A 13692-nucleotide genomic window follows, 5' to 3' on the forward strand; every position below is an offset into this window, starting at 1 on the left:
ATTGATTCTGCTGACAAAGTCAGAGTTGAAAACCAAAATGCAGAAGTTACAGGGTGACTGTTCAGAGTTACGTCAGTGATTTAGAGGAAGCCCTGTGTACACCGAGCTACAATACTGACAGCACTATGTTTTAAACAGTACATGACACTGTATTGGGATTATTTTTGTTTTTGATCATATAAACAATATACATACAGATGATGCCAGAAAGGTCTAAGGATTAATGGCTGATGCATGTGGATTGGTTGCAGTCATGTGTAGCTTCCTTAAAAATTCCTACTTCTTTCCACTTCCTGCAGTGTCACTATGTGTCAAAACTATTCACAAAATCACCTATTGGTGGTGCTAAAGAGACAGTTGCGCCAAAACTATCAGCACAAAACTACAAAAACTAACAAGAATTTGCATGTATCGCACTGCACTAAGCACAAAAATTCTAATTCACTGTACAATGTTTGCAATTCAAACTCAGAAATATTCATTGTATAGTAAAGTGTAAAGTGTTGAATGAGTGGGTGAAAGAATGATGTCAGATATAGCAAGCTGTTTTTGGTTTAATTAATCCAATGTGGTAGCATTGACATTTTTACACAAAATGTTGACTTCTAAAATTATAAGGAGGATCTATAGCTTTCATATAGTTTAAACATGCAACTACAAATGTGATCTTTATTTTTCTGCCGGGGATGGACTTCCATCAGTCCCTGGATCTGGACCGTCCTCTGCATTGTCATTTATCATCTGCTTGTACTTACTCTCAAAAAATCCAGCCTAGAATTGCAAGGAAAAACATAAAAATGCACCAGTCATCCATTAAAAAGATTAGTGAAAAAAACAAAGCTATATGAGTGAATATACTAACCTTTAAACTATTTTTAACTGAACATGTTATCTAAAAACTTTAAAGCTGTGCAAGTAACTGGAAAAAAAAGTCTAAAAAGTGTATTTTACCTTATACAGACCAGCAGTGAGTAAAGCCAGAAAAGCCAACCCTCCCAGACATCCTCCGATGATCTCTTTGGTGAAATTTGCCTCAGAATATACTTCAACCACTGCTTCAAGCTGAGACATAATAGAATATGGATTATATTCAAGATCTTTTACAACTCAGACAAGAGAAAAAAAAAGATGTAATCACCTTGTGAACAGGAGGATTGTTGTTAGACACTGTTGAAAAGTAGATGTATTGGCTTTGGTCGTACTCCACAGTGGCTGTACTGGTCAAGAGGAATTTGGTAGATTGCAGTCCAATCTAAGAAAAATGGAACACAATGAGCCAAAATTGGGTGTTTTTTGATTTAATAGGAAACATACTTATCTTAAAAAAAGTTATTAGTACATACTCAGGAACAAATCTTAATGAGACAACACAAACTTCCCTTCAACTACCTGCTCTATCCATTGTGAACTAATGTTGGCAGAGATTTCGTATGTCCTACTCTGCAGTCTTTTCAAGAATGAGTTGCACTTGAACACTCTGCACCTGGCTACAGAGCAGTCCTGACGGTGAGAAAATGCAACATAAGCTGTGATCCAATGTAATGTGATTTCTTTTTAAATCTACAATTAGGGTAAATATGAACAGTTAAGTACCAAGGCATACTTACCACCACTTTATTCTTTTGTATTTTTGGAACAAAATCTCTGACACTTGGTTCTTCATCATTTCCTCTCTGACAATCTGAAATCTGTGTTTGATTTATCAAATAAAAAACAGTTTGATAATTTTATTAGTTCTAATTTCACCACATCCATCCATCCATATCAAAATTTAAGCCATTTGTGGAGTCAAAAACTAAAACTTCTGACAAATGTAATACCTGTAGACTGCTCAAATCCACCCAAATGTCTTTTTCACCAAGCTTCACTGGAACTTTGATCACCACAATGAAATTAAGCGCTCTGATATCGTTTGAAACCTAAACAAGTAAAGAAAAGGACAATCAACCATTAAATTTAGGTCTAAATGATACAATGGACTCATACAATGGAAAAATATAGATACAGTGTTGGGAAAAGTGATTTCCTATTTTTTTTTTTGTATGTTTGTCACACCTAAATGTTTTAGACCATCAAACAACATTAAATATTAGACAAAAATAACAAGTAAATACAAAAGGCAGTTTCTAAATGAAGGTGTTTATGTTTGAGAGGAAAAAATATCCAAACCTACATGGGCCCATTCATTGTTGCAGAATTGTTGTAATTCAGACACAATGGAGGGTTTTTGAGAATTAAAACCACCTTTGTAATGTCATATCACAGCATCTCTTTGGGATTCAGGTCAGGACTTGGACTAGGTGTGCTTGCTGGTGTTTTTTGCATCCTTGTCCTGCTCCAGAACCCAAATGTGCTTCAGCTTCAGGTCATAAACAGATGGCCCAACATTCTCCTTCATGATGTTTTGGTATGTTTGTCTCATCAGTCCACAGAGTATATTCCCCAAAGTCTTGGGGATCGGTAAGATGTTTTCTAGCAAAACTGAAACGATCCTTTATTGTTCCTTTTGCTCAGCAGTTGTTTTAATCTTGGAGCTCTGTCATGCAGGCATTTTTGCCCAGACTCTTTCTTATGTTGGAGTCATGAACTCTGACCCTAACTGAGGTAAGTGGTGGGAGATCTCAATTGCTTTGTTTCTTGTTGGTTCTGGATTTTCCTTGAAACGCAGCATGATGTCTGACTGTTGAGGATCTTTTAGTTTACTTAATTTGTCAGGCAGGTCCCATTTAATTGAATCAAGAAACGATATTGCAGTAATTAGGCCTGGGTGTGGCTAGAGGAATTGTACAACTTTCCAAAAATGTGATACACCACAGTTAACTTGTGTTATAAAATTAACATAAATGTTTTTTTCTATTATCTTGGTCTAATAACAACAATTTTTTGGATTATCTGATAAACATTTAAGTGTGACAGACATATACAAAAAAAAACAAAACCCAGTAACTCTGGAAAGAGGCAAAAACTTTTTCACACCACTGTAGAAGTTTAAATGTACCTTAACTGATTGTTGGACTGGTTTCTTCAAATCATTCTTCCCAAATGTGAAATTGTTGTAGCTTAGTGAGCTAAACAGATAATATATATTTAATGTTTAAAATATATAGAATACTTGTTATTACATACTTAGAATTGCATGTAGTAAGTAACAAATTTCTTTAGTTACAAACAAAACAACACATACCTTGCAAATGTCATAAAAATGCTGTATTTTACATTAATTGATTTCCTTTTGTAAAGTTCACTTGTAGGGGCATGCTCCTGATTTCCACTGAAAGAGAGAAGTGAACATATTTGTAATGTATACATGGGGCTGTTACTTAAATGAGGAAGGAACATTACCTGGTGGCATTTGCAGTGATAAAGATCTCCTTCTCAAATTGACTGTTGGTGTCAATCCCATAGGAGACAATGAAAGAAGCCTTAATTGAATGAGAAAGATGAGTGACTTCTCTTTGCCTTTAAATTGTGCAAAAGTCAGAAAAAAACAATTGATAAAAAAATGTTATTTACAAAAAACACCTTTGTTTTGCTCTTGAAAATTGGCTTGTCAATAGTGCAGTGTGTCCATCCCCGGGATAAATCATCTTCACTGTCCAAGGAGTTGCACTCAATTCTTCCCTTTATTAAAAAACAAAATGATTCCTGGATGCATTTGAACAACAACAGATCAGTGATGAACCGATACAGACGTGATCCTGATGCCTTACCTGCTGACTCGTGAACTTCCTGTAGGACAGTCCAGCTGGGTACGTGAGAATAACATGGCTGTTGTAGGAGTTTTCTCCTCTGTTCTCCACTGTGACTGTGACATGCAGAAATTCATCAATGCCCACTTTAACCACTGAGGATCTGGTAGCACATGGAGAAAGTTGAGAAAAAGAGAGAAGAAACAAGGCTACAGTCATACTAATGCCACAGTGCATCAAATATAATGTACTTTGAGCTCTGATAAACCATGTTATTTTTCAGTTCAAACAATATGGCAACAATAGCTGTGCTCACACAAGCAAGCCTCACCTGGTGAAGCCGAAATCCACTTTAAGGTTATCAACACATCTGTTGTCAGTACCACAGTTGATCTCAAACCCTAACTGTGAAAGAGAGCAATATGGAAATGTAAATAAAGTATATATTATTTGCTTTATGAACTAGTAGATTTTAAACTGAACTGGGAGCCAATTAAGTGACTTCAGTACCAGGTTAATATGTTCAAATTTACATGTACATGTAAGGTCTGTGGCTGATATATTCCGAAAAAGTTGAAGTAATAATACGGATTATCTGGAAAATCCTGTAAATAAAATATCATCCCTAGTCTTACCTGCTTAAGCAGAGACTAATTTCTCTGAGTCAGTTTTAGCTGAGAATTATTTAATTTTTGATAAATATCTTTAAGTGATTAAAAAAAGAACTATCTGTGTGTCACGGTCCCCGTGCCTCACCGGCTGATTCCGTGTTAGGCAACATGTGTTCTTGTGCTCTCTCTCTCTCTTTCCCTGGTGTCACTGTGGGCTCCACCCCTGGCCCACACACCTGTGCTCATCATCACACCTGGCGCTGGTTACCACAATCAGAAGGGCTTTTTAAGATGGCAGACCTACACTACACGTCGCTGGAACGCTGAGTCACCTGCGTTAGTGCTTCAGCAATCTGCCAAAGTCTGTGAGTTTCCTTGTGATCTAGTGCTAATTGGATTTTCTGTTTGTGTGCGTAGATTCCCCCCGGACCCGTCCCTGTACCCCCGAGTGAGCGAGAAGAGCGACTGGAGTGGGAAAAGAGTGGGATTGTTGGATGAAAGAGCAGAGTGTGGTTTTGGACCCTTCCCCCCTGGAGCCCCGGACCCCTTCCCCGAGCACTTTGTATATATATAATAACCCGGTGACACCACTGTAAATAAACGCACTATCAGTTTCTGCAAAGGTCTCCTGGTCTGCGCCTGAGTCCGTTTACAAAACCGTGTCACTGTGGCCTTATTAATATTCTTATCAAAACTAAGAACACAAAAATTATGCCCAGATTCCAGATGTGTTTCCAAAAAATAGTATTGATATGAACAGAATTTTTTTTCTGACCTTTTGGACCAAAAACAAAATATTTCTGCCATAGTTTCATATTTAGACAAATTTGATCTTTTCTAAAGAGATCTGTTATTTTATGGAAGGTAATAAAATTGTTCACCTAGTGGGTGTCTCTTGAACAACAGTAGCTCTTCAACTAGATAGAGCTAGAGTGAACCAGAGTTTGGATGACTGGGTGGGTGGCATGCAGACCACCCTAACACTGGGAAGAGCATCACTAGGGCAGGGGGTGAATTGAATGCTACTTGGCCACAGTGATGAGGTTGGTCCCAGAAAAGTTGGTCAAGAAGGGAGATGGACACCTGCCAGATGGAGGCAACTACAGAAGGCCACTTACTGTCTTGCACCACATCATTTTTTAGTCTGTTTATTAAAGGATTCTGATTCGGCACCCCACAGATGGAGTATGATTGTAGTTATCACCAGCAGCGTGGAAATCATCCTTATTCAGGATAGAGAATTAGGCTCCGATTTTCTGGCAAGACATGGAGCTAGCCTAGGCATTTGGCTTAGTTCCCAGCTTGTTCAAAAGGTGAAATGCCAGGTGGCAGCTACATCCAGGCATGGGAAGGCTGAAGTTAGTTTCTCATCTGCAACGGTGACTATGGAGCCAAGGAGCCGCTCAACACATCTGATCTGGTACCAAGTAGATATTCTTCCTTCCAACTAGGCAATTTTTGTAAGTCAAACGGAGACAGTTGCCACATCCATTAGGAAGAAACGCTTAGATCTTTAACATGACCAATAAGTGGAAGAGCCCCGTCACCTTTCAACTGAAAAAAAAAAAAAGGTCTGGAGGACATAATGCAACCACAAAGAGAGTGAAGCACATGCAAGCAAGTGTCCAAGACATACTTTTAACTCCTTATGCAGACTCCAAAAACAGTATCAGGCGTTTTGGCAGTTTGCAAGTCAGTATACCACTTTGCTGGTTTTCAACCACTGCAAATGTGCTCCTGTGCAGCCCTCCACAATCCCAACTGCATATCGCTAGACAAAATCACCTATAGGGCTGCTCGATTATGGCAAAAATGATAATCACGATTATTTTCACTGAAATTGAGATCTTGATTATTTGACGATATTTATTTAACAATAACAATGTATTGAATAATGACTTTAAAGATTGTCATAAAATAGTGTGCAAATACTGATAACAGTGCAAATGTTTGCAATATAAAAAGTAAATGAAAAATGTAAACATCTATGTTTAGTGAACTTTGCAGTGTTGCTCTGTGGTGCAGCTACGACACCGTAGCAAAGTTTACACACTATGTCTACTTGATCCACGTCTGACTCCGCGAACCAATAATGCTTCCACACCACTGAAGTTTTTTTTTACCTCTCTTTTCAACCAACGGCAGTCACTCTCCTCTCCAAATAACTTCTGCTTAGCTTTCCGAGCTTCCCTTGGGTCCTCTTAATCAGCAGTTCCCAACCCCCGGGCCTCGGACCGGTACCGGTGTGTGAGTCGTTTGGTACCGGGCCGCGAGCGTTGAGGCTCAGGTGTGAAATGTATAGTTTTCAGGGTTTTTATCGGTTTTCAGCGTTATTTTGTTATCGTTTTTATTGTTTACTCGGTTTTCCTGGGTCTTTTCCCGTGTGTTATGAATAAATTTTCTTTTTTTCGGTACCGGTACTAGTTTTATTTTGTTGTATTTATCCGCGACACCTTAAAGGCCGGTCCGTGAAAATATTGTCGGGCACAAACCGGTCCGTGGCGCAAAAATGGTTGGGGACCGCTGCTCTTAATTGTTGTGACACGTTTTCGAAATGCAGAGAGGTGCGCTCGCTTTGCCACACGGAGCAGCGCGAGAGTAAAGCACGAGGGAGGGGCTAATAATCGGCTCAGTCATTTTTAATGATCGTTGAAAGCCCAGATCGTAATCGTGATTAAAATTCGATTAATTGAGCAGCCCTAATCACCTATGCATCAGTCGAATGCTGATTTGTTGACAAGTGGTCCAGAATAGGGAAAGGGGAAACAGTGGAGTTCACCAGGAATCGATCAAATATGCAAAAAAAGAGAAAAAAAAGTCATAAAAGGTCAAAAATAGATTGTGCAAAGTACACACAGTGGCTGCCATGGACACTTGACTTTGTTTTTAACACTTGGTTTCACTTCAGCTCTTTGGATGTCATAACTTCGCTTTTCTCAGTAGTTGACTGATGGACTATCAACAGCACGCAAGATTAGCCTAAAGACTGGATGTATCATGTGTTTCTGACGCTGTCCTCATCTGACAACAAACAATGGCTGCAGGCAGACGGGTAGTCTGTGACATTTTTTATTTTTAAACTTGAAATTTGTCACTACTGTGGAAGCAGCTGAGAACTATATATGTTGTCTTCTGTGTTAAAAACGTGTTTTAAAAGACTAAAAGAAATTGCACACAGAAAGCTGTTCTTTGCACAGCTTGCATGTATTGTAGGGGTACACCACTGGGGTAAATATAACCCATTTACTTCCATTACTTCAGTAGAAGTGTCTCCAATAGGTATAAGTCAATTGCATGCCAATAATACAAGGCATTTGAAAATGAAAGTGCAAAACTAAAACTGTTTCTTAACTTTGACTAGGCTCAGTTATCCAGTCAAATATTCTTTGGGTTTGTTTTTTAGTTGGTTGGTATTTTTTTTCTTGGGTTACTTACAGGATAAATAGTTGCTGTTTGACTCTGTGGGGCAAGACTTGGCCTGAGGTTTGTGTTTAATGGCAACCCATCAAATATGAATTTGAGCTCATTGGAAAGTACATTAAGAGCATCCTCTGGACAGGCCTGCAAGAAGAGAACAATGTTAAGTTTAGAGGACTCTGAAAAAACAATCTTTTGTTTAATGACTTGAATCTCTCTTGGTTTTAGTACTTTTTCAGATGTTTTATTTTTTACCTCGATAATGAATTTTACAGTTGAACATTGTCGGTTTCGTAAGTCAAGAGTAACAGATCCAGACTGCTCTTGTTGTTTCCCACTAACGTAAGCCCGGTTGGTTGGAGATTTGCGAGAAGCATCCAGTGTTAAAGTGTAATCAATCCTTGCTTGAGCTGGAACAAATACATTTCCATGTTACAAATGTTTAGACATTAACATTAAAATAATGGACACTGGCTTTTTTGTTTTACAAAAAGTGAGGTGAATGATGAACCTGCGTTGACTGTAGACACTCTGCTCATGGTAAAACAGATTGCAGCTGTGTTCTCCAATGGTTTTGAGCAGTCTACATTCTGAGTAGGAATTTGGTTTGGGCTGAATAACACCTCAGCTTTTACCATTACTATAGGTCTTGATCTGGAAAGTAGGGGGAAAACATGTAAATTACATTTGGGGTTTTAACTTAAAGCTACAGAATTTTGAGTCACCCAAAAATGTCCTTTTTCAAGCTGAAATTATTTATACACCAAATCTTAAACTAACATTTAAGGAAATGCTTTTTGATTGAATTTTCATAACTCTAGAACAATAGTGTTTCAGTTAAGTAACTTTATCATACCAATTGGCTACTAAATGATAATTATTTCATATTGTTAACATGACTTTACTACACACTATTTTATTAAATCCTCTGTTTTGGGGTAATGCATGCATTTCCATTTCTGAATGCAAATCATTTGTTACAACAAGACTGAACAGAGACTATAATTCTCGATGCTTAAGCAACCACATTTATTGCTTCTTTAACCAGTAGAGCATTTTCAATCAAGTGTTAAGATAACTAGAAAAAGGAAATCCATTCATTAGTTACGTTTTGAAAATTATAAACTTTCATTAATATAATTTGACCTTTGAAAAATAAATATGCTTTACCCTGTTCTATATTTCAAACTGATGTAAACTTTTATACATTAGTGAATTCATTAAGGTTCACCATCAACAAGAATGATAGAATTATCATAAACGACAGTAATGTATGATTACACTATCTTGGACTTACCTCAGTAAGACAACTCTACCCTTTGAACCCACCGCTAAGTCAGGCAGTCTATCACCACTATGATCAAAAGATGACTGACTGAGTGTGAGGCCAAAGAACTTCAGTCCTGACTGGACCTCAGAGCCAGTAATTCTCTGTGTACATATATATACATAATATTTTAATCAGATTATATATTCCAACTGTAGATTGTATAGATATTGGAATTACGTGGTAGATGATTTTAGTCATCATTGTGAGTTCTTTGATGTCATGTACCTGTGAGTAAGTAGGACTGATTCTTCCTCTTCCTTCACCATTAAATATGTAGATGCTGCCTTCACCATTATTCTCCAAAGGTGCTCCAACTGCCAAATCCCTGAATCCATCTGAGTTTAGATCAGGCAGCACAGCAAGAGAAGAGCCGAACCTTCCTTTGACAGCTGCATGTCCTCTTAGTACTAATGGATCGTCAAAATTACACTCCACAAACTAAAAGGAAGAGAGTTAATATTTTATGATCATTAAGAAAGTTGGCAAATAAACTGATTAATTTAACTGTAGTACATAAAATATTATAAATATTCTAAATATATTTACCGAACCAGTTAATCTGCAAACATAAACTCTTCCCTCTCTATCAGGCTCCATGTACATTGGGGCAGATATGAAGATTAGATCAGTGATGTCATCATTATTTATGTCCATGGTACACACCTCTGCCCCGAAATATGCACCAGTCTGATAATGTTAAAGCAATAAAATTATTAATTAGAAATACTGTGTAACTGAAACAGCTTTTATTTTCGAGAAAATAATTTTACAATTTGATTCAGGTTTGTCTTCCTGCAAAAACATACCTGTGTCGAAAAGGACTCAATCTTTTGGTTTTTCAAGTTTTCTCTGTTAACAGCGACCACAGCTCCTCTGTGTTTATATCTTGGAGCACCAACAACTGTCAGAGAGCCACGTTGGGTTTTAGCAACTGCCATAGAGTAACCTAGAATTTAGGTATTCAAAGGGGGAAGAAAGATTAATATGCCTCCATTTAAATTTGTCATGGTCCTGGGTCAGTGACCCAGTGTTTTGCATTATTATTGAACTTTGATTCTGTCAGTATTTATCATTTCTAGTCTTTTGGTTTCAGTGTTAGCGTTCTTAGTATTCTGGTTTTTGTCTCTGTGTTCCATGGTTGCTTTGTCTCCCCTGTCAGCTCTATCCCTTTGTTAAGCCTGCGTTTATGTGTTATGTTTCCTGCTTTACTTTGTAAATCTGTGTCTCATGGTAGTGCGTCTAGTTTGGCTTCCCCTTGTCTTGTTGTGTTTGATTACTCCCAAGTGTGTGTCCTCCTGTGTCCTATTCCCTTGTTATCCCTCCATGTATTGTAGCCCTGTGTTTCTCTCAGTCAGCGTTGCATCGTCCCCTCATGCTTGTGGGTTTCTCCTGTTGTGCTCCCAGAGATTGCAATCCTGAGTTTCCCAGTGTTTTGTTTTTAGTTGCCAGTTTCTGGGTTTTGGTTTGGTTTTATAAGTGTTTTGCCACTGCAATAAAGCAGCCTCCTTCAGTTCATCCCTGTGTTTTGAGTTCTGCATTTGGGTCCTTTCTCCTGCCTGACACAGCAGTTTCATGACAAAATTGTGTCCGTTTTGCAAACTCATTAGTGTTTCTGGGTGAAAGAACTGGAGCAGAGCTGTGTATATACATGATCACATGTGCATGAGTTAGATACTTAAAGCTGTAATATTCTTACCAAGATAGCTGTCAGGCTCCAAAGACACATCTTCATATTTTTTCACCTTCTGGCCTCCAGTTGTGTATTGCACGTAGCCTCCCTTCCACTGGTTTGCACCAACAATAGACATCTGAATTCCCTACAGTGTAGAAAGAAAATAAATTTTATATACCGTATAATTTATTAAACTGATTTAACTGTATAAATGTTTATTTGCCTATAGGTCATAAAAACTGCCGGACAGGCACATGTGAATCTTTCTTTCTATGACTCGGCTGTCTGGTAAGTTTCAGGTAGTTTTAATTACCTCAGGCACATAACCTGCACTGAATCCCTCTTGAGACATTTCCATTTCCAGTGACTCTCCACTGCTTTGAGATCCTGTGTCAGAAAAATAAATGAGAAGGTAAAAGAGAGACACAATACAACATATACATCCATACAGGTTCATTCTCTCACTATGCTTCATTATGCTAAGTACAATTTTCAAATAATTTGTTTATTATAAAAGTATCTGAAAATGGATTCTTCCTTTCAAAACGTTATAGTAACAGCATGCTTAGCATGAAATTTAGCATTATTATTACATTCATTAATATAATAAATAATTTCAAATGATTTTTTACTGTTTATTATAACCGCATTTGTTGTTCATTTCTCTAATGTAAAGTTACAGGATGTTCAATTTAAAATGTGAATCTAATGAATACAATATAATAAAGTTGATACAATGTGGTGATTTTAGTTGCTTCATAGTGTAGCAGTTTACACAACAAATGAAAGTTCACTGCTTCAATTCCAGTAAAACACACAGATTATCATCATGTTAGGAATGACATCTGATGTGAAAAAACTCTTATGAATAGGTAGGCAGTAAAATAATATTTAACATAATGTAATTATTTGAATTTTTGAAACATTTACAGGAATTTTAAGTTGAAACAATAAATTCATGTTCATACCTTCGATGGAGAAAATTTTGTCCTGCAGATTCTGTCTTATTACTTCAAGTGCGTCGAAGTTCTCCACTTCAAACACATATGAGGGAGTGGATGCAATGGTGCGCAGTTCTTTTCTTGCATCAGGGAGCCTAAATGCGTTGCCCACCTATGATTTTACAGATATGTTTGAGTCCTCATATTAAGCAAGATTATTTGCTCACTTTAGTAAAATACAGTCCTTATACTTCACCTGATTTACAGTAAAATTTACACACATCACTAAGCCATTACTTAGCCTTAACAAATATTTGAGAAAGAATTAGTCATTTTAAAGACCTTAGCTAATATGAGTGTGATACTGTAATATGATCGCACTGCTGCAACAAGTCAGTTTGTGAAATTTAATCCCTCCTGTATATTCCACGATTGACTATAAATGGTATTATTTCAAAGTGGAAGCCTTTAGAGCAGGGGTCCCCAATCCCAGTCCACAAGGGCCAGTGTCCCTGCAGGTTTTAGATGTGTCCTTGATCCATCACAGCTGATTTAAATGGATAAATTACCTTCTCAACATGTCTTCAGTTCTCCAGAGGCCTAGTAATGAACTAATCATGTGATTCAGGTGTGTTGACCCAGGGTGAGCTCTAAAACCTGCAGGGACACCGGCCCTCGTGGACTGGGATTGGGGACCCCTGCTTTAGAGCCATGCCAACTCAGTGTAAAAGTTGAAAACACTTTTAACCTCCTGTGGCATTAATGCAGCACAAAGATTGTGAGCTTCATAGACTGGGTCTCTATGGCCAAGCAGCTTCTGAAGGTGTAGTGAATGAGTTGCTCAGGACCTGTCTCCCTGTAGTGCATTATAATGGGAGTGTAGTGTGACAAGTGAACAAAACCAAGTACTAGTATAAAACGCAACATTATGCAAGTTTAAGGAATGGAAGTACTTACCCCAATAGCAAATCGAACAATGTTTTTACTCTCTGCTCGCTTTGTTGCATCTCGTAGATCATACCGGTCAGTAGATTGTCCATCAGTAATTACTATCAACACCTTCTTCCCATTTGGTCTGGAACCTCTTTGTGGTGTGAAAACGTTGTTCCTGTCAAATAAAAAAAAAAATCGAATTTCTAAAGATTGTTTTGTTTTACAGTTGATCTTGTAAATGATATACTATCAGGTAAATTGCATGGTTGTTATTTAAGCATACATCATTCTGTTTTGCTTTTTTTTTTTTTACTTTTGTACAAATCAATGTAATACAAGTTTGTTTGTTTGTTTTTTTCTAATTTAAATCTGCAAACATTTGAATTTAGCCTTTTTGGGTGCCATGACTCTGGTGAAGATGCTTTAAAACCCAAGTCTGAGTACAGTGTCCCATTTAAAAGGCTTCCTGCAGTCACAGTCAAATTAGTGTGGTCAGATTCAAAGAAAAAAAGTCATCTGGACAGGAAGTCCAAACAATGAGGTAACTGCAGTGCTTCAGTAATATCATTGTATTACTTACACAACATGTGTGATGGCCATAGCTGTGTAAGTAGATCCCCCCTGCTGTCTGATTCCATTGATGTCAGTCTCCACTGATCCAGATGAGGAAAATTTCTTAAAGTTAAAGTGAACCTCTGGATAAGTGGAGAACTGGGAAACAGAAAACTGAAAAGGCAGAAATTAAAACACGTAAAACATTATTTTTATGGGACTTAATAGAAATAACAATGGAACTATTTTATATCTGTGCCATGATTTTACTGACAGAGCGACAACAGCTGCTTACCTGTGTTTCACTTGAGAGAAATGATTGAATTATCTCTTTCACAAATCTCTTCATTGTTTGAAAATCAGGCTGAGACACGCTGCCTGAACCATCCAACAGAAAGGCAATGTCTGTTTGCAGTGGGCACCCTATCAAAGAGATTAATTTCAGAATGAAATACATTTTAAAGGGTTAATTTTAACATTTTCCTCACACTCATATTATATAAACAATAGAATCGAATAGAAAAGAATAACCCTTTGTTGCACATTG

General features: G+C 37.5%; 2 protein-coding genes across 2 annotated transcripts in view; both read right to left on the reverse strand.

The window, feature by feature from the left end:
* LOC308391256 (integrin alpha-M-like) overlaps positions 1-13692 on the reverse strand; it is a 219646-nt gene that overhangs the window by 199940 nt on the left and 6014 nt on the right. The gene's annotated exons all lie outside the window — the stretch shown is intronic.
* LOC308391101 (integrin alpha-X-like) lies at positions 486-13494 on the reverse strand (the record flags this gene model as incomplete). The annotated part of the gene is made up of 25 exons (XM_080873568.1): positions 486-771; positions 952-1062; positions 1139-1252; positions 1390-1500; positions 1608-1688; positions 1821-1919; positions 2999-3068; positions 3185-3271; positions 3343-3422; positions 3523-3621; positions 3711-3852; positions 4021-4094; positions 7736-7861; positions 7973-8127; positions 8229-8371; positions 9015-9148; positions 9273-9485; positions 9594-9734; positions 9854-9993; positions 10744-10864; positions 11033-11106; positions 11688-11832; positions 12618-12768; positions 13174-13319; positions 13441-13494. 25 exons carry the CDS (start codon positions 13492-13494, stop codon positions 670-672), a joined length of 2913 nt encoding a protein of 970 aa, XP_080729694.1. The 3' UTR covers positions 486-669.

Source organism: Rhamphochromis sp. 'chilingali' (genome assembly GCF_963969265.1).
Source record: "Rhamphochromis sp. 'chilingali' genome assembly, chromosome: 22".
NCBI classification, from domain to species: domain Eukaryota; kingdom Metazoa; phylum Chordata; class Actinopteri; order Cichliformes; family Cichlidae; genus Rhamphochromis; species Rhamphochromis sp. 'chilingali'.